Raw genomic sequence first — 27,378 nt, 5'->3', positions numbered from 1 at the left:
GTGCGCTCAGGTATGTGAACGTGCAGGGGTGCCATCCGTGTGTGCAAGCCACATACATCTGTGATGCCCTCACTTGCGCTGTCTACAAGCACACGCATGTACAATCTGTGTGGACACGCATGTGGGTACTGGGGTGTGTGTCTGTGAGCATAGGTGCTTGTGCAGTCTGTGTGTGTGATCTGTGCTTAGGTGTGTACTTGTGTGAGTGCACCGCCTGCATGTGGAATTGGCATGTGTTCTTGCATGTGTGGGGCCTATGTTTGCATGTGTGCACTTGTGTGTGCAATCCGTGTGTCTACACATGTGTGTGGTTGTGTGTGTGTGCAGTCTGCATGTACGTGTGCATGTAATCTGTAGGAACATGTATGTGGGCAATGTGTGTGCGATCTGTGTTTGTGTGTGAACTAGCATGTGCAATTCATGTAGGCACTTGTGCAATGTGTATGCTACACGTCTCCTTGCACATGTATGTGCTCTGTATAAGTGTGTAGGGCACTCAATTGTGCAAGTGGTATGTGTCATCCATGTGCAGATGTGTATGTGTGCAATCCATGTGTGCAATGTGTATGTAGATGTGCACAGTGAGTGTCCAATCGGTGCTTGTGTGTGTGTGGACTTGTGTGTGCCATCTGGGGGTAGGGGGGGCATGTGTGTGCAGCCAGTGTTTATATGTGTGTGTGGTCCGTGTGCACCTCCCTGCATGTACAACGTGTGTCTGTCCGGGCCTGGTCAGAGGGGCTGCGCCCACGCGGGGGAGGTCTCCACCGCTCCCTGCTGACCCCTTCCCCTGCCAGGACTCCAGCCCCGGGGACAGACCCAGCCACCACCTTCCTCTTTCCAGGACCCACCAGGACACACAAGGTAGGGCCGAGATGCGACTGCTTCTGGGGTGGGATCGCAGCAGGAAATGCATGTTCCTATAGGCAGCTGCCTCCCGGGCCCTCCAGCCTCCAGGCCAGGGGTTTGAGGCCCTGGCCCAGCCATGCCTGGCTCACAAGCCCTCCCTTGCTTCCCAAGAGGCACCATGGGAGATGCGGAGATGGCAGAATTTGGGGAGGCCGCCCCCTACTTGCGCAAGTCGGACAAGGAGCGGGTGGAGGCCCAGACCCGCCCCTTTGACCTCAAGCGTGACGTCTTCGTGCCTGATGTCAAGGAGGAGTTTGTCAAGGCCAAGATCACCTCCCGCGAGGGTGGCAAGGTCACGGCGGAAACTGAGAATGGCAAAGTAAGGCCCGCTCCACCCCCCATGGCATCGCATGGATTTGCCCCGCCCCCGATGACACCCCCTGGGGTTGCCTTGGGCCCCCATGGCCTCCCTGGATCTGCCAGATCTCGCCCCAATCCTCCCATAGCTCGCCCTGAAGTTCCCCATCCTACCCCAGGCACCCCACAGCACCCCCTGGAGATGCCCCAGCCCCCACCCCTCCAGTGCCCTTTGGAGTTAGATTATCTTGAGCCCTAGGATTCCCCCATCATGTTCCCACTTCCCACCGTGACCCCTGGGACTGCTCTGACTTGCTCCAGCCCCTCCTGGGGTCCTTGTCCTGACCATGGTGCCCCCTGGGACTGCCTCATCTTGCCCCCCCCCCTTGGCACCCCTCCAATCCCCACCCCCCTACTGCCTCCATCCCTCCCAGGCTCTCCCCTTTAGCCTCAATCCTGACCCCCTCCAGCCCCTTCCATCCCTCTGGGGGTCTCAGGGGTCTCCCAGCTTCCTGGGGTGCCCCCACTTGGTCTCCTCCTCCACCCAATTCGGCCAGGACCCATTCCCTGCCCCTGCCCTGGGGTGCTGGGTCCCAGCTAACCTGAGGGCAACCCTGGCAGACGGTGACCGTAAAGGAGGATCAGCTTATGCAGCAGAACCCACCCAAGTTCGACAAGATCGAGGACATGGCCATGCTGACCTTCCTCCATGAGCCGGCCGTCCTCTACAACCTCAAGGAACGCTACGCCTCGTGGATGATCTACGTGAGTCCCCTGCCCCCCCCCGCCCCCTCCCCTTGTCCATGGGGCCTGGAGCCTTAGAATCACCCCCAGGCAACCCTGATGGAGGGGGTTGGACAAGATGACTTCTAGAGGTCCCTTCCAGCCTGACTTCTCTACAAGTCTACAAGATCAGGAGAAGCACTATCATCTTGGGCCTGGACAGCCCAGCTGGAGAGATTGCTGCCTCTTGGGGCCGGGGGGGGGGGGGGGGGTCTAGAGTGACGTCATTGGAGATGCCCTAGGACTGGGGGTTCTCAGTCAGGGTCACTGCTCTAGATCAGGGCCATGAGAGATGCCCTGGGACTGAGTTGTCTACACAGGACTACCAAGATATGTCCTACGGTCGGGTGTTCTAGATGAAATGTACCCTGAGGTAGTGTGTGGATCAGGGTAACAAGAGACACCCTGTGGTTGGTTGTCCCAACCCTGAGTAATGAGAGATGCCCTGTAGTTGGGTATTGGAGATCGGGGTCATGCAAGATGTCCTGAAGTCAGGTGTTCTAGATCTGGGCCATCAGAGATGCTCTGGGGTAGGTGCTCCAGACCAAGACATGCTCAGCTTGTTATGGACCCAGGCATTCTAGACTATGGGGAACCAGCATCTCTCTGGAGCCAGATACCCAGGGTGCACAGTGCGGGGACCCTTCTGGAGCCCTCATGCATGGGCCCTTGAGCCATTTCCAGAGGGTGACACTCTAGAGCCAAGGGCCTCATAGCCACCCTGTGTCAGACACTCTAGAGCCAGGTTGCCAGGCTGTTCTGGACCAGGACAGCTGATTCCCTGGCCTTCCATCTGGTCATCCAGACCCAGGATGTGGGTGGGGGCAGGTCCTTCATTTGCTTGGGGCATCGCATCCCCTCCAAGCTGGAGCTGGGCAGCACCACTGCTTGACCCCTGGGCAGGAGAGGGTCTTGCCATTCTTATCCTCCCTCTCTCTCTGGTCCTAATCCTGTCCTTTCCCCCTCTCTCCAGACCTACTCAGGGCTGTTCTGTGTGACCATCAACCCCTACAAGTGGCTGCCGGTGTACAATGCAGAGGTGGTGGGTGCCTATCGGGGCAAGAAGAGGAGTGAAGCCCCGCCCCACATTTTCTCTATCTCTGACAATGCCTATCAATACATGCTGACGGGTAAGAAGCAGTCATGTGACCCACACCATAACTCCTAGCCCCTAACTCTAATAATACCCTTAGCCATAACCTTACCCCTAACCTTAATTATACTCCTGACCATGACCTTACCCTTAATTATACCCTTGGCCATAACCTTATCCCTAATCCAAATTATACCCTTAACCATAATCCTAGCTCTACCCCTTCATCTTCTCTGTCCCATCCTACCCTGCATACTGGTGGGTTTGCAGACCCTGCTGCTATTCTGGAGAAGGCAGTGCTGGGGGCAGCGGGATGGGGCAGTTAGATCTTAGCTATCTCACTTTCTTTCTTCTTTTCCCCTTCTTGGCCGCAGATCGGGAGAACCAGTCCATCCTCATCACGTGAGTCTTCCCCTTGCAGTCACCCCTGGGCCCCTTCCCAGGAAGCCAGGGCACTCCAGAAGCATTTGTACCCTTGCCTTCCAATACTGTTGCCTCTCTTATGTCATAGTGGCACCCCTTCCTGGTGTAGGCCTGCCCCAAAGGCTGTACCTCCCTGCCATCGATTGAACCCCTAGCTCTACCTATTGGAGGGTTAGCACTGAAGGTGTAGCCCCACCCCCTTGAGGTTTAGCTCCACCCCTTGACGTTTTACCCCACCCTTGCTCAAGTTCTGACCTGCCACCCCCTTATACTTCTTTGCTCTGCCCCACCCCCCATATCTTACTATCTCTACTGCCTCCCCCCTCAGCGGAGAATCCGGGGCAGGGAAGACTGTGAACACCAAGCGGGTCATCCAGTACTTTGCGGTCATTGCAGCCATTGGCGACCGCAGCAAGAAGGATCCGGTTGCCACAGGCAAGGTGAGCACCCCACTCCCCCATGGGTATGCACATCTGTCCAAGCTGACTGTCTATCCCTGCAGTCCTTTAGTGCTGGATGCATGGAGCCATCTGCCTATCTCTGTGTCCCTCTTCCTATCCATTCCTGTATCTTTCTCTCCATCCTTCCATCTTCATATCTTTCCATCTGTTTTTCATATCCTCCATCCATCCCTGTATCTATCTCAGTATCCATCCACTCATCCCAGTATGACTCTTCATTCGTTCCCATGTCCATCCTTAATGTGTTTATCTGTGCCTATGCCCATCCATCCATCCCTGTCACCCATTCTCTGCCTTACACTGTGTTTCCTGCCCTCTGACGATATCCTTTTCTTCCTCCCACTTCCTCCATGCCTATCTGATGTCACCTACCACCTCAGGGGACATTGGAAGATCAAGTCATCCAGGCTAACCCTGCCTTGGAGGCCTTTGGTAATGCCAAGACTGTCAGGAATGACAACTCATCCCGATTTGTGAGTGTCCCATGATTGGGGCAGATTAGGGAATAGCTCTTTCAGATGGGAGCCTACAGGAGGGCTCTGCATGTGGGATGGATAGGTCTGGAGGCTGGTGTCTGGCTGGGAAAGGATCTTTGGGGCCATCCCTGTTATACAAGTCCTTACAATGGGCATTGGATGACTCTCATTCCTCTTCAGGGTAAATTCATCCGAATTCATTTTGGGGCAACAGGAAAGCTAGCCTCTGCTGACATTGAGACCTGTAAGTGTGATGGACACCATTGTTCTCAGTGTTGTTCCCCACCCCTTGAGTCTCATCCTTCATGCACCTTCTCCATCTCTCCCAAGACCATCTCTCTCATCCACCTTTTTCTTCCCTTCCCTCAGATCTCCTGGAGAAATCCCGGGTTATCTTCCAGCTCAAGTCTGAGAGGAACTACCACATCTACTACCAGATCCTGTCCAATAAGAAGCCAGAGCTGTTGGGTAAGCCTCACTAGCTGATGGTGCTTGGATTGGTGGGTCACCTTTCTATGTTGGGTTGAGAGGCCTTCAAGTAAGTGGGTAAGCTCAGGTCTCACTAAGCTCCTCAGCCTCAGGTCTGTATGAGGTGAGTTGAAGAGTCTCCAGTCTTTGAGTGGAAGGACTGTGGTTCATCCTGAGTTGAAGAGTGGGCCCAGTAAGCCCAGAGTCCTGAAATGACTCCCATGGAATTGAGTCAAGTGGAGAGTGGGGAGAGCTCTAAGCCTTCCCTTCCTGGATTCAATGCTGACTGGGATCAAGCTGACTGAGACCCCATCATGTGGTTTCCTATCCAGTTGAGTAGCCTCATGTATCAATGATTCCACAAACCTCACATCACATGGCTCCAACTCTGGTTGACTCCAAATTGTGGGGCCCATATGTGACCTTCCCTTGAGTTGGGTTGCATTTTTGAGTTCCGTTGCATTGATTTCTGTCAGCACCCAACCGGGAGTAGGAGCAGAGGCATCACCTAGATAAGGGTTTTCTCCTATTGGGCAAGGCTGCCTCACTTGCCCCCTTTTCTCCCTCCATAGACATGATGCTGGTAACCAACAACCCCTATGACTACGCCTTCATCTCCCAAGGGGAGACTACAGTGCCGTCCATTGATGATGGAGAAGAGTTGTTGGCCACTGACGTGAGTAGCACCTGAAGACTGCCAAGGCAACATGGCTAGAAGACTCCTCCAGACTTTAGTGGAGGACCCATGGGGGGGACACTTTTCGATGACACAAAGGCTCTTTCCCTCTCCCAACACAGAGTGCCTTTGATGTGCTGGGCTTCACCCAAGAGGAGAAGAACTCCATCTACAAGCTGACGGGTGCCATCATGCACTTCGGCAACATGAAGTTCAAGCAGAAGCAACGGGAGGAGCAGGCTGAGCCTGATGGCACAGAGGGTGGGTGCTGACTGGGTCCTGGGAGCACAAGGCCAGTGGAGAGGGACTCACATGGGTTGCAGCTAGGGTTGAGGGGACTCACTTTGTCTCCTCTGTTTTTCTAGAGGCAGACAAGTCGGCCTACCTCATGGGGCTCAACTCGGCCGACCTGCTCAAGGGGCTGTGCCACCCCCGGGTCAAAGTGGGCAACGAGTACGTCACCAAGGGGCAGACTGTGCAGCAGGTAAGATTCCAAGATGGTGGCTGGGCTGGCCATCCATCCATTAGTCTGTCCATCTCTCCATTCTTCCTTCCTTTTTTTCTGCTTTCATCTCTCTCCCTTGCCTTCTCCTTATGTTCCTCTCACTGCTCGGTCTCCTGTTTCTCCTTCATTTGCTCATTTTTACTTCCTTTCTTTTTTCCCTTATTCTTTTTATTGCTTCATCCATTCATCACTCTTTCCTTTGGCTCTTCCCATCTTTCCCACTGCTATTTTCCTTCCTTCCTTCCTTCCATGCTTGTTTACTGCTTCTCCTTTTCTCTCTTTTTCTTCTTCCCTTGATTCTTTCTCTCTCTCTGGGAGCCAGTTTCTCCTCTCTCTGTCATTTTTGGGCTTCTTCCTTCTGCTGTTTCTTTCCACCAAGGGGTTCAGTGAGTAGAGGGGGATCCATGAGCCCAGCCCTGGGGCCAGTCAGGATACTGGAGCTGGGATTCACCATCCCAGTTCCTAGGAGGGCTCAGGTCATGAGACTCTGTGTTCACCCAGGTGTGCTATGCTACCGGAGCCCTGGCCAAGGCAGTCTATGAGAAGATGTTCAGCTGGATGGTCACCAGAATTAACAACACACTGGAGACCAAGCAGCCACGTCAGTACTTCATTGGTGTACTGGACATTGCTGGCTTTGAGATCTTCGATGTAAGTGTGCCTACCAACAGGAGGTGGTCTGGGGGTTGTGGGGCCAGAGTGCTGGCCATAGTGGGGAACTCCTGGCTATTCCAGCCCCAGCAGGGAGCACTCTGGGAGCTGTGGGGCAAGAGCATTGGCTCTGGGTTGGATTTCTCCATTGCTCCAGCCCCAAGTTCCCCCCAGTAAGAACCACTGGATTCACGCTGGTCTCCACTTCCCCCTACCTAGTACAACAGCTTTGAGCAGCTTTGCATTAACTTCACCAATGAGAAGCTGCAGCAGTTCTTCAACCACCACATGTTCGTGCTGGAACAAGAGGAGTACAAGAAGGAGGGCATTGAGTGGGAGTTCATTGACTTTGGCATGGACTTGCAGGCCTGCATTGACCTCATAGAGAAGGTATGTATGGCTTGGATTCCTCCCTTCACTGTGGGCCTACTATTGGATGTTCCTGCCATCATTGAACAGGAGGTTGGGCCCTCCATTGGGAAACACCAGAGCCCTCCATCCAGGGTTGCCAATTATCAGTAAAAGAAAAAAAGGCTAAAAGCTGTCAAGAAAGTCCATATGAAAAACTTTAGCCTCCAGTAAAAATGCTAAGCAGCTGAAGCTTGACTGAATCTCTGGCAGACAGAGTACAGCTGTGCCCCCTGGCATCTGAGTGAAAGTGCAGCACCCTGCAGAGGGCATTCTCTCAGCCATATGCTGTTGCTGTATCCTAGGCTGTTTGGATGCACTGCTGGGTCACAGATAGGCTTCTTTGGGGGTCTGTGCTAGAAGGGGGAAAGTAGGTCTAGCAGGGGTCAGGCTGGATGTGGCAGCAGGGGGCAGCTGGGGGCATAAGGGTGCTGGAGTGAGTAGGGGAGTCCTGGAAGGAAAGGAGAGCAGCACAATGTGAAACTATCACTGCAGTCAAGTAAAGTTCGAACGCTCCTTTTTTTCCTGCAAACGTCTTTCTCTGACAACTGAACTTCTTTTACTGTTTTATGATGTTTGATGTTAAACCCCTAAATTTGAACCCAGCCATTATGTCTAGAGTCTGGAAGAAGAGTTACACATATATTATCTAAAACGCATGTCAGCAACAACACATGCCAGTAAAAAAGTTTGGCTGTCAGTAAAGAAACTTGCAGATTATCAGTAGAAAAAGTGTTCTTGGGTTAGCAAACCTGCCTTCATGGTTAATGCCCCTGCCCTCCCCCGGTTCTCTTGCAGCCCATGGGCATCATGTCCATCCTGGAAGAGGAGTGCATGTTCCCGAAGGCCACAGATATGACCTTCAAAGCCAAGCTTTTTGATAATCACTTGGGAAAGTCGGCCAACTTTGGGAAGCCGCGGAACATCAAGGGGAAGCCAGAGGCACACTTCTCCCTCATGCACTATGCTGGCACCGTTGACTACAACATAATTGGCTGGCTGCAGAAGAACAAGGACCCCCTCAATGAAACTGTTGTGGGGCTCTACCAGAAATCTGCCCTCAAACTCCTTGCTCTCCTCTTTGCCAACTACACTGGGTCCGATTCACGTAAGAAACCCCCCTACTCTAAACCACCAAGCCCAGTTACCATCCCAGAGTGGACATGTTCCAGAAGTCCAGGAGCCTAAGAGCCCAGGTTCCTAGCCCCCCCTACTCTAATCTACCAGCTCTCACATTCCTTCCATAGCAGAGATAAAACCCAGGCATCCTGGTTTCCAGCCCTTTGCTCAAACCTTCCCCACCCTACAGACTCCATTCCCTTCCCAGGGTGAGGATGGAGCCTAGGTTTTCTGGCTCCCACCTCTGCTGCTCTAACCCATTAGATCCTACTTCCTTCCCAGAGCTGGGGAGAACCCAGGTGTCCTGATTCTTAGCCTCCCTAACCCCTGAGACCCCACTCCCTTCCCAGAACTGAGATGGAACCCAGACAGCCTGGCTCCCAGTCCCCCCTGCTTTAATTCCCCACACCCTATTTCCACCCCAGAGCTGGGATGGCCAGGCTCCCAGCACCTTCCTTTGCTCTAGCTCATTACACGCCAACTTCCCTTTCAGAGTTGGGGTGGAAGACAAGGGGCCTGGGTCCCACTTCCCCTGCTCTAACCCCACCCCCAGCCCCAATGGAAATAGACCTCAGGCATCTGGGCTCCAAGCTCCTTTGTTTGACTTCACCAGACCCAACTCCCTATTGTGACATGTCCTGGTTTCTCCCTGCAGCTTCTGAAACTGGGAAAGGCAAAGGATCAAAGAAGAAGGGCTCATCCTTCCAGACAGTGTCAGCTCTGCATCGGGTGAGGACCAGGCCCCAGGCAGGCTGAAGACTTTAGTGGGGTGTGGGTAAAACATGGCCTGGGGAGGGGTGTCTGGCTTACAAATCCTATGGGATCCACCATCCACCTCCTCTTGCATCTCATATTCTTGGCTTCTCATGCCGGTTCCCCCCCTCCCCTTCCATCTGTCTGTGCATGTCTCTCACTCTAGTCCCTTTCTTCTTCTACCTGTTTTTCTTCTCCTTATAGTCCCCTCCAGCCATTTCTCTTTCTCTCTGTCTCCCTTCCCTCCTTTCTTCTTCCTTGTTTCTTTCTTCTTTTTCCATTGCTTCTTTCCATTTTCCTTATTTCTCTTTTCCCCCCTTCCTCTTTCTCTGGATTCCTCTGACTGGTTGTGTCCAGGGGCAGATCCAGGCAGGATGCAGTGGTGCAGTTCCAACCCCTCACCTTTGATTTCTGCTCCACCCAAAGTTTAAAAACAACTGCCTGGCAATGGCAGCAATGAGGGAGTTACTTGACTTGATGGCCCATTGTCATCTATCTGATTCCTTCTGATCACTTCATTCCACAGGTGTTAACACCCCTCTCTCCTTTTTAATGGTCTCGAAGTTCCACTAATCAAACTGTCCTTTATATTGCAATTCTGCTGCTAGCTGCTCCTGGTTATGTAACTCCTATTTCACCACCCAGCTGACTATTTTTTACTCTAGCTAAAAACATGAACTCGGGTGTTGAAATAACTTTTACTGAAGCACTGGGTGGACTGCCATGATGCTCAAGAGGGCTTGATTGCATTTTATGAGTCTGAAAAGAGGTACCCATGTCATGCTAATGACTACAGGGCCAATGAAACACCTTTGGTTATTTTCTCCTGGTTTGTTGCATTTATTATACATCATATATGATATAGCAAATTAATGCACATTCTAATAAATTTATATTTGATTTTCTCTGAATAATATAGCCCTAGGCTACTGGTTTATTAGTTTCATAGTTGTTTGGGGCTGGAAGGAACCTTACAGATTATTGGGTCCAGCCCCCCGGCACTTGGGCAGAAAGGACTGCTGGGGTCTCTCTTTGCACTCTCTTTCTGCTGATTTCCCTTTTATTTCATGTATCCATTCTTCCTTCCCTCTCTCCCCTCTGTCTCTTTCCTTCTCCATGCTGCCTGTCTTTGTATGTCTAACTTCACATCTACCATATCTTCTCACATGCATTATGCCCTGGAATATAATATGCACCTTGTTTTTGAAAGAAAGAGTGAAGAAGAAAGTGACCTTTTATTAAGTCAGTGAACAGCAGCAATGAGGGAGCTTGGCCTACTCACTGTTTTGCTCCCTGTGGATGTCTGCAGATTTTACACCCAATAAACAGTGCTTACCATATTTCTTGCATGTAACATACACTCTAGTTACCCACAGCTGGTTTTGTGGGGAAAGGGTGTTTGATGCATGCTAGAAAAGATGGTATAGTCCCTCTCTCTATCCTTCTTTCATCTCATTTTCTCCGTCTCTCTCTCTCTGCCTCATTCCCTCCATCCCCATCCCCAGGAGAACCTGAACAAGCTGATGACCAACCTCCGCTCCACCCACCCACACTTTGTCCGGTGCATCATTCCCAACGAGACCAAGTCTCCAGGTTAGTGGGGTCACAGTTGGCACAGATTAGCCTTCCTTCAGTGCCCATTGCATCTCCTCCAGCTGAGGGGCAGGGATGAGGCCAAAGGAGGCAGGGCTGGTGTGGCCTACAGATGGAGCCCTCCATCCCTGCCTGTAGCAGGTTCATGGCCATTGGGGCAGCCATGATGCCCCCGGTAGCTGTGTTCCCTGCCTGGCTCAGGCTGTAATACAGCCCCTTCCCCCTTCTTCCCCCCATACACACACCTTGTTCACTCACCTACCATGCTTTGTTCTTACTGGAGACAGTGTAAGGGAGGCTCCCTGCGAGCCTGAATCCGTAAAAGTCCCTTCTCTGGATTTTCACCTCAGCTTGGCTCTCAAGTCTAATAGGCTCTTCTTGGCTCACCTATGCCCTTGCAGGGCACCTGTAGCCTTAAGAGCAGATTGCATGGCTCTGATCCTTGCCTACACCACGCCCCAAGCCTTGTCGGTATTACTGTACTATTATCCATTTTGTAGGGGTCTTGGTCTTTGTAGGGGTCTTGGAGCCTTTGGCTCCTCCTGGGCCCTGACCCCAATCTTGAGCCGGTTGGGACCAACCAGCTTCCCCAGCTCTGGCAGCCTCTGTCTAAAGGCCCTCTTGGGCTACCGGCTCTTTGAGTAGGTCTTGAGCCTGCCCCAGCAGGGCTCAAAGCTAAACCACCAGCATAACCTTAAAACAGGATACTTACCCCCTCCAGCAGATACCCAAACTGACTCTGGGCTTAACGTAAATAGGGAACCCCTGCCTGCACATGCTGGCTTTCTCTCTGCCCCAGGCAGCTGTCTCCTGCTCCCAGACCCCCAGAGTCATTTACCCAGTTTCACTGTGACCTCCAGAGCCCTGATGCTCTGTTGCCAGGAGCTCCTCTTTCCCCAGGTCCCAGGGCTAAACTGCCCTGCCAGCTGAAGCTTTGGGCTTATATAGCTGTAGCCCTGCCCCTGCTGGTCACATGACTCCAATTATCCCTGTCTCCCCATCTGCAAACTACCTGTCTGGCTGCTTGCCCTCTTAAAAGAGCAGGCTAGAGGAAGTGGGCAGGGCCTGATTTCCATGCATCTTCCCTAAAAGCACCAGGGCAAGGCTAAAGGATGGAGAAAGGGGCTTTGGGGGAGAGGAGAAGGAGGCAGGGCCTGGCTTTGCATGTATTCAGTCCCTCATTCAGTATGGGAGTGGAGACAACCCAAGGGTTGAGGAATGGGACCCATAGCTGTCTATCATTTCCCCTTCCTGTGTCTAAACACCCCCCTCTTGCCCCACCCCCAGGGGTGATGGACAACCCACTGGTGATGCACCAGCTGCGCTGCAACGGCGTGCTGGAGGGCATCCGTATCTGCCGCAAGGGCTTCCCCAACCGCATCCTCTACGGGGACTTCAGGCAGAGGTAGGTTGGGCAGGGACACCACTGGGACAGAAGTTCATAGACTCTGGGGGTCTTATGTAGTCCAGGCTCCCTAACACCCCCTTCCCTCGCCCCCTCCAGGTACCGCATCCTGAACCCTGCAGCCATCCCTGAGGGGCAATTCATTGACAGCCGCAAGGGGGCAGAGAAGCTGCTGGGCTCCCTCGACATTGACCACAACCAGTACAAGTTTGGGCACACCAAGGTGAGGGGGAGAGACCTTCCTGGGGGTGGGAGGGGCCTCTTGGGGGCAGGACCACCACTAGCCACATCCCTGGGAAGCAAGGAGAGTGATAGCTTGGTTGGCATTAGAGGGTACTGAGCTGCCGGAGTCTGGGCCCTGCCCTGCCCTGTCCCCCACCTGGCACTTGGGGGTCCCATGCTGCTCTGTGGGGTCTATAGCCCTCTACCTCTTTTCCCCCTGCAAAGGTGTTCTTCAAGGCTGGGCTGCTGGGGTTATTGGAGGAGATGCGGGATGAGCGTCTGGCCCGGATCATGACCCGGCTCCAAGCCCAGGTCCGTGGCTACCTGTCTCGGCAAGAATTCAAGAAGATCTTGGAGCGCAGGTAGATGAGGCATAGAGATGTGGTCTAGGGAACTGCTGGGGGAAACTCACAGCCCCAGAGCTGGCCTCTGTGCTGGGAGCACTGCTATTGGAGAAGCTTGCAGCCCCAGCTCACATGGCCACCAACCCCCTGCCCCTTTACAGGGACTCCCTGCTGGTGATCCAGTGGAACATCCGGGCCTTCATGGGGGTGAAGAACTGGCCCTGGATGAAGCTGTACTTCAAGATCAAGCCACTGCTGAAGAGTGCAGAGACCGAGAAGGAAATGCAGACCATGAAAGAGGAATTTGGGCGCCTGAAGGAGGCATTGGAGAAGTCGGAGCAGCGGCGCAAGGAGCTGGAGGAGAAGATGGTCTCTCTGCTCCAGGAGAAGAATGACCTCCAGCTGCAAGTCCAAGCGGTGAGTGACGAGGAGGCCCAGCCCTCAGTCCCCTTTAAGATCCATGTCTCATGGCAGGAGAGCCCAAGATCTGTGAAAAGCCTCTGTTCAATACCTTCATGAATGCTTTGCACCAGGGGTGCTCAACCTCTGGCCCTCTCCTGAAAACCATACTTCCACATTGGGTTATGTGGATGGGTCTCTTTCAGCCCAACTTTTCTATGATCCTGTGATCCTACTCAAGACCCACTTCCCATCCTCTTCCTTTCTTGCTTTTCATACATCATCCACTTCACTTCCAGGAGCAAGACAATCTTGCAGACTCTGAGGAACGCTGTGACCAGCTGATCAAGAACAAGATCCAGATGGAGGCCAAGGCAAAGGAACTGACGGAGAGGCTAGAGGATGAGGAGGAGATGAATGCTGAGTTGACAGCCAAGAAGAGGAAACTGGAAGATGAGTGCTCAGAGCTCAAGAAGGACATTGACGATCTGGAGCTGTCCCTGGCCAAGGTGGAGAAGGAAAAGCATGCAACAGAGAACAAGGTGAGGATGAGGAAGCGAGCTGGACTGCAGTTCAGTCCTCTCAAGGCTCATTGGGTTGGGTTGAGTGGTCTCAGGATGCATTGAGTTGAACAGGTTCAAAGCTGGAGAGTTCAGTTGGGTAGAGGTGCTTGTGTAGAAGTCTGGTTGGTTCAATGGAGTGGTTAGTTGAGTGGTTTCAAGGGTGTTTTGAACTGGGTTGGGTGGAACTAAATGGATTAAAAGCTGCTTGTTTCAATGGGGTTCACCCGAGTACCTTCAAGTTTGATTGGTCTGGGTTGGGTGGAGTCGAACAGATTCAAGGTGGATTGGTCAATGGAGTTCAGTTGAGCGGCTTCAAGGGTGGTTGAGCTGAGTTGAGTTGAGCAAGTTCAACTCAGCCAATCCAACTCAATTCAGTCCGCCTAACTAGTCAGATTGGGTTGAGTTGAGCTCACTAGCACTAATGCTTGCAAAGCTGAATGCACATCACCCCAGTGAGGTTGAGAACAAGGTAAGCTCCACCCCCACCCCTTTCCCCAACACACACGCGCATAAACATTCACATGTAGGACTCTGCTCTTGGCTCTGAGCTCTGTAGTTTCAGAAACATCACACACCACTTTTTTCTCCCACCCAGGTCAAGAACCTCACAGAAGAGATGGCTGGGTTGGATGAGATTATTGCCAAGCTGACCAAGGAGAAGAAGGCCCTGCAGGAGGCCCACCAACAAGCTCTGGATGACCTGCAGGCTGAAGAGGACAAGGTCAACACTTTGACCAAGGCCAAAGTGAAGTTGGAGCAACAGGTGGACGACGTGAGTACTTCCAGACTTGGGGCAAGGGTGTTGCCCCCTCTTGGTTATTTTTGCTTGGAGTCTCCTCGGATTCTGTGGAAGTTTGCATCTGGAGGGGGAATTCTAATGGAGTGGGAGAACCTTCACTATGTGTTTAGATGGAGGGAATCCATGACACTCTAGCCACAACAAGGTTTCTCCTCCCAGAAGATCCTGGGGGATGGTTGCCAGGTTCATTGACAATCAGTGGGTTGATGTTGTCTCTCTCACACCAGCTGGAAAGTTCCCTGGAGCAGGAGAAGAAGATCCGGATGGACCTGGAACGGGCCAAAAGGAAGCTGGAAGGGGACTTGAAGCTGGCCCAAGAAAGCATCATGGACCTGGAGAATGACAAGCAGCAGCTGGATGAGAAGCTCAAGAAGTAAGGAGCTGCCTGGGTCCTTGGCCAAGAGTCTCTTCTCCCAGGTCCCTACTAGCCTCCACTTTCACCTTCCAGGCTCCCTCTCCCCCAGATATGGGATAGAACCCAGGTGTCCTGGCTCTTAGCCCCAGTGTTCAAATACATCAAACCCCGCGCTCCCCTCCCAGATCTGGGATAGCACCCAGGTGTCCAGGCTTCCAGACCTCCATGTTCTAACCCATCACACCATACTTCCAGATCTGAGACTGAACCCGGGCATCTTGGCTCCCATCCCCCTTACTCTACTCCAGTATATCCCACCCATTGCCTCAGACCTAGAAACAGAACTTGATCGTTCTCTCTTGCAGGAAAGACTTTGAGTTGAATGCCCTGAATGCACGGATTGAGGATGAACAAGCCATTGCTATCCAACTCCAGAAGAAGCTCAAAGAACTCCAGGTAAGCTGGGAGCAGCTTCTTGCTCCTATGAGGTAGGCTGTGGAGAGGGGCACCATCCCTTGCTGAACCCATCAGCCTGGGACAGCTCCACCAGACCCCACAGCTTCCTGCCTGGATTCTGTCCTCGTTTCTTCCCGTTTTCTAGTTTCCTGTCCTGGAAAAACCTAGTGTCCTGTTGGGCTATGTGTATGGCTTCTTTCCACTTTCCTGGTTTTATCTAGGACATCAACAAGCTGTGTTTGATCACCCACATAATCTAGAACATCTGTCCTAGTAAATCTGAATGTGAGGGTTGTGGGCTGTTATGAGCACCCAGATAGGTCTCAGCTTGGTCTAGAACACCAACAGGCTCCATTGGAACTGAGTTGGCACAGATTCAGCCACGAATCTAGACTGTTCTTCCATGATCTAGAACATGGGGTGTTCTAAGGAAGAGGCACTCACTCTTTCTCTCTGTGGGTTGCAGGCACGCATTGAGGAGCTGGAGGAGGAGCTAGAGGCAGAGCGCACAGCCCGGGCCAAGGTGGAGAAGCTGCGCTCAGACCTATCACGGGAGCTGGAGGAGATCAGTGAGCGGCTGGAGGAGGCAGGTGGTGCCACCTCAGTGCAGATCGAGCTAAACAAGAAAAGGGAGGTGGAGTTCCAGAAGATGCGGCGAGACCTGGAGGAGGCAACACTGCAGCACGAGTCCACGGCCGCCACACTGCGCAAGAAGCACGCTGACTCAGTGGCCGAGCTGAGTGAGCAGATTGACAACCTGCAGCGCGTCAAGCAGAAGCTGGAGAAGGAGAAGAGCGAGCTCAAGCTGGAGCTGGATGATGTTGCCTCCAACATGGAGCAGCTCCTCAAGGCCAAGGTAAGCTCCTCAAGGCCAGAGTGAGGTGGCCAGGGCTAAGTCTGGCAGGTGGAGAATGATGAGTGGTCAGGACCAAGGCTCAAAGGTGAGAGCTCATGGAAGAAGCCTGGACTGGAAGTGGAAGATGAGCTGTGGCAGGAAGAGCGTGGCCAAGGCTAGTGGGTGGAACAAAGGATGGAATAGGATAAGTCATTAATGGGGCATGGCCAAGCGAGAGGGGCCAATAGTTTCCAGTTTTAGGCAGACGAGGAGGCACTGTCACAGCTTGGGAATGGGGCCATGGGTGTCAGGAGACGCCATGGCTTGGGGAGAGGCACTAGTGCCTGTAGAGCCCAAAAGGTCCCTGTAGGGGAAGGGGTCATGGAGGGAGCTGGGTATTTTCCTACCTCCTTCTTGGTTTTTTTCCCTCTCCGTTTTCCGCCCCCGTCTCATTCCTTCATTCTCTCACTCTCTTCTCCCCATGTGTTCCTGCTTCTGTCGTATTCTTAGACCAATTGTCATATTTAAGGTCAGGAAGGGATTTTATCCCATGGTCAGATTAGTATGTATGGGGGGGGCACTGTTTTCCTCCGTAGCATGGGGTGTGACCCTCTTCCCGAATCTCTCAACCTTTCCAGCAGCAGGACTTTGATCACCATGGTCCCCCTGCTTTACCTATGCCAGGTTAGGGTGTTATGTCTTGTATTGTGTCAGGCTTGACTTCATGGTTAGGCAAAGAGGTAAGGCAATGGATTTGTACGGGATGGTTTGAATAGGGATGACAGGGGTTGGACTAAATGACCTCTGGAGGTCCCTTCCAGCTGTACTGCTCTATGATACTGTGACCTCTCACCCCTGCCAGGCCAACCTGGAGAAGATGTGCCGGATGGTGGAGGACCAGATGAATGAGCATCGATCCAAGTCAGAAGAGTCGCAACGCATGGTCATTGACCTCACTACCCAACGCGCCAAGCTGCAGACAGAGAATGGTGAGCAGGGACCCCTGCTCGTCCCCCCCCACCCCCCAGTCACTCCAACCTCTCTGGTGGACCACAACAACCCCTTCTCCCACCCTGGATTTCCAAGACACCTCTGTCTTCTTTATGGCACCTTTGGGAGCCTTGTCCCCTTCTCCTACTGCTCATGTGGAGGGTGATGTACCACTGGGAACCTGTTCCCTCCCAGCCAGCTCCCTAAAAGCTCTCCCTCCTGGCCCCCATCTACATCTGGAGATAGTGAGAAGGGTCTGCGGTGTCCCCAAGGGTTGACCCCTCACCTGCCTCTTTGGCCACCCCCAGGTGAACTGGCCAGGCAGCTGGATGAGAAAGAGGCACTGGTCAACCAGCTGACTCGGGGCAAGCTCACATACACTCAACAGCTGGAGGACCTCAAGAGGCAGCTGGAGGAGGAAGTGAAGGCAAGGACCTGTTGGGGGCAGGAGTGAGGGGCACTGGCAGGGCTCAGGGTAGGGAAGGGAGCTGCAGGTTGGGATGGAGCGGCACTGTAAGGGCTGGAGGGGGGCAGGGAGCCATGGGTTGGGAGTGAAGGGCATTGGCTGGGCTGAAAGGGGTCAGGGCACTGCAATTTGGGATTGAGGGGCATCGTCTGAGCTCTTTCCCCTCCCACTGTCCCCCCCCAGGCCAAGAACGCGCTGGCACACGCCCTGCAGTCGGCCCGGCATGACTGTGACCTGCTGCGGGAGCAGTATGAGGAGGAGACAGAGGCCAAGGCCGAGCTGCAACGCTCGCTCTCCAAGGCCAATTCTGAAGTGGCCCAGTGGCGGACCAAGTATGAGACTGACGCCATCCAGCGCACTGAGGAGCTGGAGGAGGCCAAGTGAGTGCTGCCCACAGCCCTGGGCACCAGGGTCCTCTCCTGAACACCACCCAGGCCTGCACCCTAACTTTGTCCCAGGGTTCCCAGCTCACCTCCCATGCTGGCCACTAGCCAACCCTGTCCCAGACTAGGGGGTTCTCAGCTGAATCTACCATCTCCCACTACTTCCCCAGAGACATTCTCAGCTGTCCTGCATCTCCTCATCTGTCCTGTCCTGGGGGCCCCTTCACTCCCCACTTCCTGTCACCTCCTCATTCCTTCCCTCCTTCATTTTTATGTCCTCCACTTCTCCTCTCCTTCATTCCCCTGCTGCTTCTCTCCCTTGCTTCTTTCTTCTTTTGGTCCTCTTTCTTCATTTGTTCTTTTGCTTTCTCATCTCTTTCACTCATTTCCTTCATTCTCTTTTCCCTTCCTTTCTTTTTCCTGCATATTTTCCATCCCTGCCCTTTCCTTGTTTTTTTCCCCCTCCTCTGGCTCATTCTTTCATTTGTCTTTTCTTTCTTTCTGTTGCCCTTTCCTTTTTTAGATCATCCTCTGGCTTCTTTGTTCTCCTTCATTTCCTTGTTCATCCTGTTCTTTCTCTTTCCACCTTCTCTTGGTTCCTTCAGCTTCTCCTCTTTTGCTTATTTCATTCGGTCTTCTCTCTTGCTGTCCTTATCATGCCATTCTGTCCTCCCTCCCAACTTCCATGGGACCTTCCTTCCTTCCATTCTTCCTTCTCTCCATCCTCCCTTCCTTTCATCTTTCATGGGACCTCCCTCCCTCCCTTCCTTGACATTGTCTGAGCCTTGTTCCTCCCATATTCAGTTCTCCTTTGTCTCAGTTGGGAATGGGGATAGGGATGGGGATGTCTCTCCTCTCCCTTGCCCTCCATGATGACCAACATTGCCCATGGTGCCTCCCGGTTGCAGGAAGAAGCTGGCGCAGCGGCTGCAGGAGGCAGAGGAGGCAGTAGAGGCCGTCAATGCCAAGTGCTCCTCACTGGAAAAAACCAAGCACCGGCTGCAGAATGAGATTGAGGACCTGATGGTGGATGTGGAGCGCTCCAACGCTGCTGCCGCTGCCATGGACAAGAAGCAGCGCAACTTTGACAAGGTGGGGAAGGGTGGAAGGAAGATGGGGAGGCAGGCAGGGACTAAGTGACAGGCGGGGGTCTGACCACATCCCGCCCACCCCCAGATCCTGGCTGAGTGGAAGCAGAAGTTTGAGGAGTCGCAGACAGAGCTGGAGGCCTCACAGAAGGAGGCCCGATCACTCAGCACCGAGCTCTTCAAGCTCAAGAATGCCTACGAGGAGTCTCTGGAGCACCTGGAGACCTTCAAGAGGGAGAACAAGAACCTCCAGGGTGAGGGTGGCCGCCACCAGGACCCCTATAGCATCACAGGCCCTGCCCCCCCCCCAGAGCCCTGGGAGCCAATCCCATCCTTTGCCCCACCCCCTGCAGTGTGGCACCTGCTCTGGAACCCCACGCCCCCTACTGAGCCTGCCTCTCACAGCATCACCAACTCATGCCCTGCCCTCATTGAGCCCCACCCCCACAGCCCTGCCCTGTCCCCCACCCAACCCAGCCCAGGGTCCCCTCCCTGCAGCCCGGCACTCCCCAGTACCCTCCAGGGGTGCCGCAGTCTCCTATCCATGCTCACAGCCAGGTCTCACCCCCCCCATCCCCTACAGAGGAGATCTCGGACCTGACAGAGCAGCTGGCCAGCAGCGGGAAGACCATCCACGAGCTGGAGAAGACACGGAAGCAGCTGGATGCTGAGAAGCTGGAGCTGCAGGCAGCTCTGGAGGAGGCTGAGGTGAGGGTCCCATCTCCCCAGCCAGGCCTGACCAGCTATCTGTCCTTCTCCCAGTCCCCTTTTCCCTCCTTCTTCACCTCTTCTCCCTCCCTTTCTTCCTCGTCAGGCTGTTCACCATTCACGTCTTCCATTCCCTTCCCATCTCCCATCCTCATTTCTTTTCTTTCCTGTCTTCTTTCCTCCATCCTTTTATCTTTCCTTCCTTCTTTCCCCTTCCCCAACCTCACTATTCTCTGTTTTGTCCTTTCTCCATTCTCTCTCTTTTCACTGTTTCTCCTTTACTGCTCTCTTCTCTTTCCGTTCATCCCTCCCTCCATCTCCTCTTTTTCTCTCTTCACACCTCCATTCCGTTTGCTGTTACATTTCATTCCTCACTTGTGCTTTCTCTTTCTTTCTCTTTCCTCTCTTCTCTCTTTCACTCCATTTCTTTTTCCGGTCTTTGCTCCATAACCAAAGCATTTCTTTTGGTCATTCCTTCTTTGAATCGAAATTTCTTTTCTTTTGTTTTCCCCCAACACTCTCTCTCTGTTAGGGTAGTTTCAGCATCTAGGGGCAATGGGGGTTGTAGTTGTGTGACAGGGTATCCATATAGCTATTTATCTATTCATCCAAATAGCCAACTAGCCAGTCATTCATCTGACTGTCCATCCATCCATCCCCCTATTTACCTACCTACCCATCTACCTATCTAATATATCTCTGTTCTCTGTCTCCCCACTAACTTTTTCTGTCTCCACTCTTTATATGATCTCTTCTTTCTACCTTCCTTTCTCTCTCCACCCTCTGCCCCAACTAGGCCTCCCTGGAGCATGAGGAGGGGAAGATCCTGCGGGCCCAGCTGGAATTCAACCAGTTCAAAGCAGACTTTGAGCGCAAGCTGGCTGAGAAGGATGAGGAAATGGAGCAGGCCAAGCGCAACCACATACGGGTGGTGGACTCACTTCAGGCCTCACTGGATGCTGAGACCCGCAGCCGCAATGAGGCTCTGCGCCTCAAGAAGAAAATGGAAGGTGACCTCAATGAGATGGAGATCCAGCTCAGCCACGCCAACCGCATGGCCGCTGAGGCCCAAAAGCAAGTCAAGACGCTACAGAGCTACCTCAAGGTAATGGGGCTGTAGCTAGGCACTACCTAAACGGTTGTGCTTAAAGGATGGTGAGGGCTAAAACATACAAGGAGAGCCCACAGTTCCACTCTACAAAGACCACTTATGAAGTGATAAAAGCAAACCATTAACAGGCAATGAGTTAGTGACCATGTTGCAAGGGTGTCCTATCCCAGAGGGTGTAGACCACACAGCCCTTAGGGTCCATGGGACAGCATATCACCTCAGCTGTCTTGAAGGCATGTCTAATCTCTCTCCCTACACCCTTACCTTTTATTAGCTTACTTTAGTGCTATGGTACTCGACCATTTAGCCCTGTGACCCAGAACTGGCCTCAGGGCCCAGCACCACCCTCTTCCTGCCCCACATGCTGGGATTGAGTCCCATGGGCCCAGCACTACCCCTGTATGCTGTGATCAGTTACCATTGGCTCCCCATGGGTCCAGAGTCTTGGTAGTAGGGAAGTGGTGGCCTAATCGCTAGCTTCCACTCCTAGTCTTTGCTAAGCACTTTCACTGGCAAATGGCAGGGCTTCTGCTACCCGCCGTCTCCCTCTGGGCCACTGAAGTGTCAGGATGGACCAAGCTCTGGGCAGTCACTTAACAAGTTACCGTACACAGGCTGGGGTCACCAGGGATCTGTTGCAGTCCAAGTCATCAGGCCAAGGGTTGAGGTGGTATTGTGTTCAGGGTGGATGGTAGATCAGAGCCAGGAGGTCCAAACAGGGCAGAGGCAGGGACTGTGAATAGACTGGGATCAGGCAGGAGCCAGTGGGAACAAAGCAGAGGTCCAGAAACATGCACAGGACTGCCGTTGCTGGACAAGTCGCACAGGAAGCAGAAGGGGTTTTATAGCACCCTTCCCCACCCCCCAGTCAGGAGCTCACGGTTCCCATAGGCTCCTTCTGGTCACCTGCCCCTTCATCACGGGAGGGACCAGGAAGGGCTGGGACTGGTGTCTGCCCAGCTGCCTGGTGGCATGGCAGATTTTGCTTCTCCGCTGTGGGTTTGAATCCCAGTGGTCCTAACAGGAAGACACAGTGATTTTGGGACCCTGTTACAGTAGGGGGTGGCTAGGACTTCCTGTCTCAGGAAATGTTGGATCCAACCCTTCCCAGGACACCCAGCTGCAGCTGGATGACGTGGTGCGAGCCAATGAGGACCTGAAGGAGAACATCGCCATCGTGGAGCGGCGCAACAACCTGCTGCAGTCCGAGCTGGAGGAGTTGCGGGCTGTGGTCGAACAGACAGAGCGGGCCCGCAAGCTGGCTGAACAGGAGCTCATAGAGGCTAGTGAGAGGGTCCAGCTCCTGCACTCCCAGGTAAGGCCCATGGGGGACCCCCAGCCCCTCTCCAGGGCAGCAACCTCCAATCTCCAACCCCGATGTTGAGCTGAGGGGGTTTAGAAATAAGCTGGGGAAATGTAGAATCATCCATGTTCTTAAGCAACCCAGTCGAGATCTTCCTCCTGGTCCTGTGTTCTGGATGATGAACTCCTAGTTTGATATGTTGACTGATGGCCTAGAACATGAGCCTCCTCAGTCTCCTGTCCAGAGCAATCATCCTCTCACTCTAGAAGGGTAACCTAGAATGTAGGCACCAGTTTGGTCATCCGACTGGAGTACTAATGCTCAGGACTTCTGTGTAGGTCCAGATCTGGAACATCTAGATCCATGCAACTGGGTTGTTTGTGCAATAGTCTAGAATGAGATTTCCTCCCTGTGTCACCACAACAGTCCAGAGTACCAATCCCTGGCTCTGGTGTAGAGAATATCCTATCAGTACCAGTGGTTACCAAGCCATAGCAGAGGTTCCCACTTCCAGAGTAGGCGGCTGCTGGGGTGACTGGGGCTATGAGTCCAGAACATCAAAACCATTCTAGATTGCAGGTCATGTGGTATCCTGGATTCTAGAGCTACAGGAGACTAGAGCCACTATGGTGACCTGGAACCACTCTTACAGAGTCATAGGGTCTACTATCATGTGCTCTTAGGAGCCTAGAAGGTCTAGAATGATCTCAAGCCCAGGTCTTGATCATCTGGTGCAAAATTTCAGCTCCATTCTGGATTAAGGGGCTAGCTTGGAATTCATCTGAGAAAGAGGTTCTAGACTGGTCTAGGAAGAGTTGGGATCTAGGCATTTCTAGAATAGTTCCAAAGGTAACTGAGCAGCCCTGAATCCAACCCCCTGTGGGAACCTGGCCTATGGCTGATGAAGTATCATTGTTCTGTGCTCTTTCCCCTCCCCACCTAGAACACCAGCCTGATCAACCAGAAGAAGAAGATGGAGACTGACATAGCCCAGTTGCAGACAGAGGTGGAGGAGGCTGTTCAGGAGTGCCGAAATGCAGAAGAGAAGGCCAAGAAGGCCATCACTGATGTGAGTGCTAAGGGGACTGGGCACAGGGCCTTCCCACATCAGCTGATAATGGCCCCTCATCCTGTTCCAGGGCAGGGGCACCATGTGGTTCAGGGGACAGTAAATGGGACCCAAGGGTTTTCCATGTTCTGGGTGAGGAGGACAGACCATTTCAGGGAATGGGGCAAGCCTGACTATCATCCCTGGGCAGGCGGCCATGATGGCAGAGGAGCTGAAGAAGGAGCAGGACACAAGCGCCCACCTGGAGCGGATGAAGAAGAACATGGAACAGACCATCAAGGACCTGCAGCTGCGGCTGGATGAGGCCGAGCAGCTGGCCCTCAAGGGTGGCAAGAAGCAACTGCAGAAGCTGGAGGCCCGGGTGCGGGAGCTGGAGAGCGAGCTGGAGGCTGAGCAAAAGCGAAATGCAGAAAGTATCAAGGGCCTGCGCAAGTCGGAGCGGCGCATCAAGGAGCTCACCTACCAGGTATCGTGCTCTAGAACCCTGACCTGGGACCCAAGGCTCCCACCCTCCTGGAGCTACAACACACAAGAGGTTTGACCCAGGACATGTGGTGATGCTAGGATGCTAGTGGGGTGGTATAGGAAACAAGGGATATGGCCTAGAGCCATATGGTGTTTAACCTTTTGGTCCCACAAGCCAAGTGAATGGTGTGGGGTCCATCTGCAGGGTGGATCAGGCCCTGCATGCTGTGACTGAGCACCAGATCCAGTCCACAGGGCCTGGGGCTTTCCATGGTTCCAGAGATTTGGCATCAGGAGAGCAGTGCTGTAGGCTGATTCTGACCCATAGGCTAGGGGTTGAACACCCCTGGCCTAGAATGATCCAGAAGTCTCCCACCCTGCAGTGTTAGATGCATAACCTAGAACATGACTAGGGTGAGCTAAAACACAAGGCATGTGACTGAAATATGTGGTTGTTCCAATGCAGAATATCACGTGGGATATTCCCAACCCCAGATAGTTCTCTCCTGAAGGGTACATCTTAATCCAGGCAAAGCAGGCACCCACAAACTAGGTGCTTCCAGCTCTAAACCAGAAGGCATGATATAGAATACAGTGCATTGCCATGTATCCACCACCTCCTACCTGATCACTTTGGGTCATGGGTGGCTAGGAGCTCAGTTCCCACCCCACTTGGAGAAGTGGAGCACTCATGAAGTCATAGCTTCATGGCTGTGAGCAGGGGGGCAGGGATGGATCCAGATCCATGGGGGTCAAAATCAGTTGGGTTCCTGAGCAGTGATCTCACCTCCCTGCTCTCTCTCCAGACCGAGGAGGACAGGAAGAACCTGATCCGTCTCCAAGACCTAGTGGATAAGCTCCAGCTCAAAGTTAAAGCCTACAAGAGGCAGGCAGAGGAGGCGGTGAGTGTCCAGGGGGTAGGGATGAGAATCTAGATCATCTCTATGACTCTTTCTACATCCTGAAGCCCCTCAACCCCCCATGCCGGAACCCAGCTGAAGGCCTTGAGACGTTCCAGGGGCCCAGGACAAACACTCTGCAAGAGATCTTTCTTCTCCAGGGAATTCTGGGGGTCTGGTCCACAAAGCATGGTTGGTTTGGGGCTTGCAATGCATACTGGAAAGAGGCAGCAATTGGTGTATCCTTGCATCTCCTACTTTGCAGCATGCATTGCAAAACCAAAGCCCATGCTAGTCATGAGTCACGTATCCCAGTATCTTAGAGTGGGGTAGCCACAGTCCTCACTGGGAGGGCGAGAGGGGGTGAGGGCAGTCACTGAGGACTGGGGGGGGGAGGGGGTCTTTTGATGAGAGGTGAATTTGGGAAGTTCGCCCAGGGACACTTCTTTCTGGGGCAGTAGCCAGTCCAGTACAGAGGCTGCCAAGGGGAACGCTGGTTTGCTGGACAATTGGATGGATGGATGGATGGATGGATGGATGGATGGATGGATGGATGGATGGATGGGATAATGGACTAATGGATGAGTGGGTGGATGGTGAGTGGGTAGATGGTTGGATGGATGGACAAGTGGCCTACAAACCATTTGGTTGAATGGGTGGTGGAAAGACAGACAAATGGCCAGCTGAGTTCATGTATGGATGGACAGACAGGTAGCTGAATGGATGGATGGACAGATGGATGAACAGAAGGATAGATGGATGGATGCAGCCCATAGGAATAGGGAGGGAGGGAGAGATGCATCCATGGATGGACAGCTAGACAGCATTCTTGGAAGGGTCTACCCCCTTCAGGACCCCTCATCTGCTGGAAGTCCAGCACTGGACAGTTCCATAGGTGCTCACCCTCCCTGAGCAGCCTGTGGGACAGAAACCTCCCCTTGGGTAGCAACCAGGCAGCAGTGGGGCAAGGCTGACCCTGCCATGGCCTGGCCCCACAGAAGACCCAGAGCCCCACAGGGTAAGAGGTACATTTCCACTCTCTCCTTGGTGCTGCCTGCAGGAGGAACAAGCCAACACCAACCTGGCCAAGTTCCGGAAGATTCAGCATGAGCTGGATGAGGCTGAAGAGCGGGCCGACATCGCCGAGTCCCAGGTCAACAAGCTCCGGGCCAAGAGCCGTGACATTGGAGCCAAGGTGAGCCATGGAGGGGCCACCCCTCCCCCATTACCTTTCCCCACCCTTCCCTTCTCCCCTCTCTCTCACTGTCTCTCTCTCTCTCTCTCTTTTCTTCCAGAAGGGACTGAATGAGGAGTAACTCCCATGACACCCCTCAGAGGCCACTGCCAACCTTCCCCTCTGTATATTAGCACCAAACATCCCATTCCCTGCAGTCTAGAAAATAAATCAGCAATACACTGTGTGTGTGTTTATGATGTCACATACACCCACACCCCACACCGTCACCCCCAACACAGCAGAGAGCTGCTACAGAGGGACAGAGAGAGAACAGGATGGATGCTATGAGTATGGAGGGAAGAAGGCTATGGAGATAAACAGATGGATGGACAGGAGGGAAGGAAGGATGGATGACTGGACATCTAACTAGCCACATACTGAAACAGAATGAATAGATGCAACTATATTGAGACAAAATTTTGAATTAACAGGTATAGATTGAAGCCAAGGAGCTCAGACTAGACAAAAGCATTAACAGGGCTGCAATTGGCCAATGGGAGTTCACAGTGCTCTGATAGTGCAAAGTGGATGCTGGAGGGGGGCATCTGGAGAGGACCATAGTGGGGGCATCACCAAGAGTAGATCAGGGTGATTTGGGAGCTGGGGTAGGTCCCAGAGACACAGGTGGGTCTAGAGAGCAAATGGGGATGACAGCAATGGGAGTGCCTACTGCTGAATCCTCCCAAGAGACAGAGGTAGTATGATGTCACCCATGATCACATCACCGTGGTGTATACCCACATTGCCTCTGACCCCGGCACTCTCCTTACACTTCTCAGTGCCCCCGGATGGGCCACCAAAAGGGCTTAAGTAGGGAATATGGAGCAATGGGGGTAGGAGGTCAAACAGTGATGGTCTATCAATTGAGGAGAGGTGAGGGGGCTGTGGTTAAGGGTCCCTCAGGGTGGGAGATGGGCTTCCAGGACTCCCATGTCCCACAAAGAGAAGCCAACAGAGCTCCCGAGGTAGGGACTAGAGCAAGACCCACTGAGAGCTCCAAGGAGGGGAGAAAATTCTATAATTGGCCCTCTTAGGACTCCATCCCTCAACCCCAAGTCTTCAGGGCCTAGCTTACAGCTCCCTTAGATGCTCCCTGGGGATCTAGACTGTGGTGGGGGAATGCAATGTGTCATGGACAGATAGACTACTGTTCAGTGGATACTACTGAACACATGGTCACAAACTCAGGTCCCAGGACTATAAAGCACAGGATCACCGGGAAGTCAGACTGGTGAGGCCCTCCAGAGGTACTGCCTAGTCCAACCTCCTGTTCAAGGCAGAATCATTCCTGCCTGAACCCCCCTGGATGAGGGTTTGTCCAGCCTGCTCCCACTCCGGGAACCACCCTCACACACAATGGTCAGGTGTGACCTCCCATGAGCCAGTGGAGAAAAATATAGGATACATACACGATGTGAATTGTTATTTTAGAATAGAAATTCTGCATGGAAGTTATGATGAAAAGCAATTAGCATCCATTAGAAGGGGACGCATTTTTTTGAAGGGGGTTGTAAAGGATCTTAACAGAAAGTGGGACACTTGAGTACAAAAGGGATTGAAATATATTCCAGACTAGACTGGGAAGTATGAGAAGGAGATGTCTACTTAGGCAAGAATAGAATAGAAATTGTTCTAAATTAGACAGGAATCAAAAGGAATTGGATATTTT

General features: G+C 53.1%; 1 protein-coding gene across 1 annotated transcript; it reads left to right on the top strand.

Annotated features, from left to right (window-relative positions):
- On the top strand, positions 1–25,893 carry LOC102576117 (myosin-7). Its single transcript, XM_019487366.2, has 39 exons — positions 1–861; positions 1,018–1,225; positions 1,825–1,968; positions 2,960–3,116; positions 3,454–3,481; positions 3,831–3,942; positions 4,344–4,436; positions 4,620–4,683; positions 4,809–4,907; positions 5,480–5,583; positions 5,706–5,844; positions 5,949–6,067; positions 6,590–6,739; positions 6,959–7,129; positions 7,946–8,255; positions 8,922–8,995; positions 10,525–10,612; positions 11,900–12,017; positions 12,117–12,240; positions 12,465–12,601; positions 12,745–13,000; positions 13,282–13,524; positions 14,141–14,317; positions 14,572–14,717; positions 15,065–15,155; positions 15,622–16,011; positions 16,853–16,979; positions 17,289–17,407; positions 17,630–17,826; positions 18,738–18,921; positions 19,006–19,171; positions 19,501–19,625; positions 20,422–20,730; positions 21,848–22,051; positions 22,983–23,108; positions 23,299–23,574; positions 24,380–24,475; positions 25,533–25,667; positions 25,768–25,893. The coding sequence occupies exons 2-39, from the start codon at positions 1,025–1,027 to the stop codon at positions 25,786–25,788; spliced, it is 5,820 nt and encodes a 1,939-aa protein (XP_019342911.1). The 5' UTR covers positions 1–861; positions 1,018–1,024; the 3' UTR covers positions 25,789–25,893.
- The last annotated feature ends 1,485 nt before the right edge of the window (positions 25,894–27,378 follow it).

The sequence above is a fragment of the Alligator mississippiensis genome, chromosome 7 (assembly GCF_030867095.1).
Source record: "Alligator mississippiensis isolate rAllMis1 chromosome 7, rAllMis1, whole genome shotgun sequence".
NCBI classification, from domain to species: domain Eukaryota; kingdom Metazoa; phylum Chordata; order Crocodylia; family Alligatoridae; genus Alligator; species Alligator mississippiensis.
Note: the sequence above shows the minus strand (reverse complement) of the source record. Positions and strands in the feature narration are given on the sequence as shown.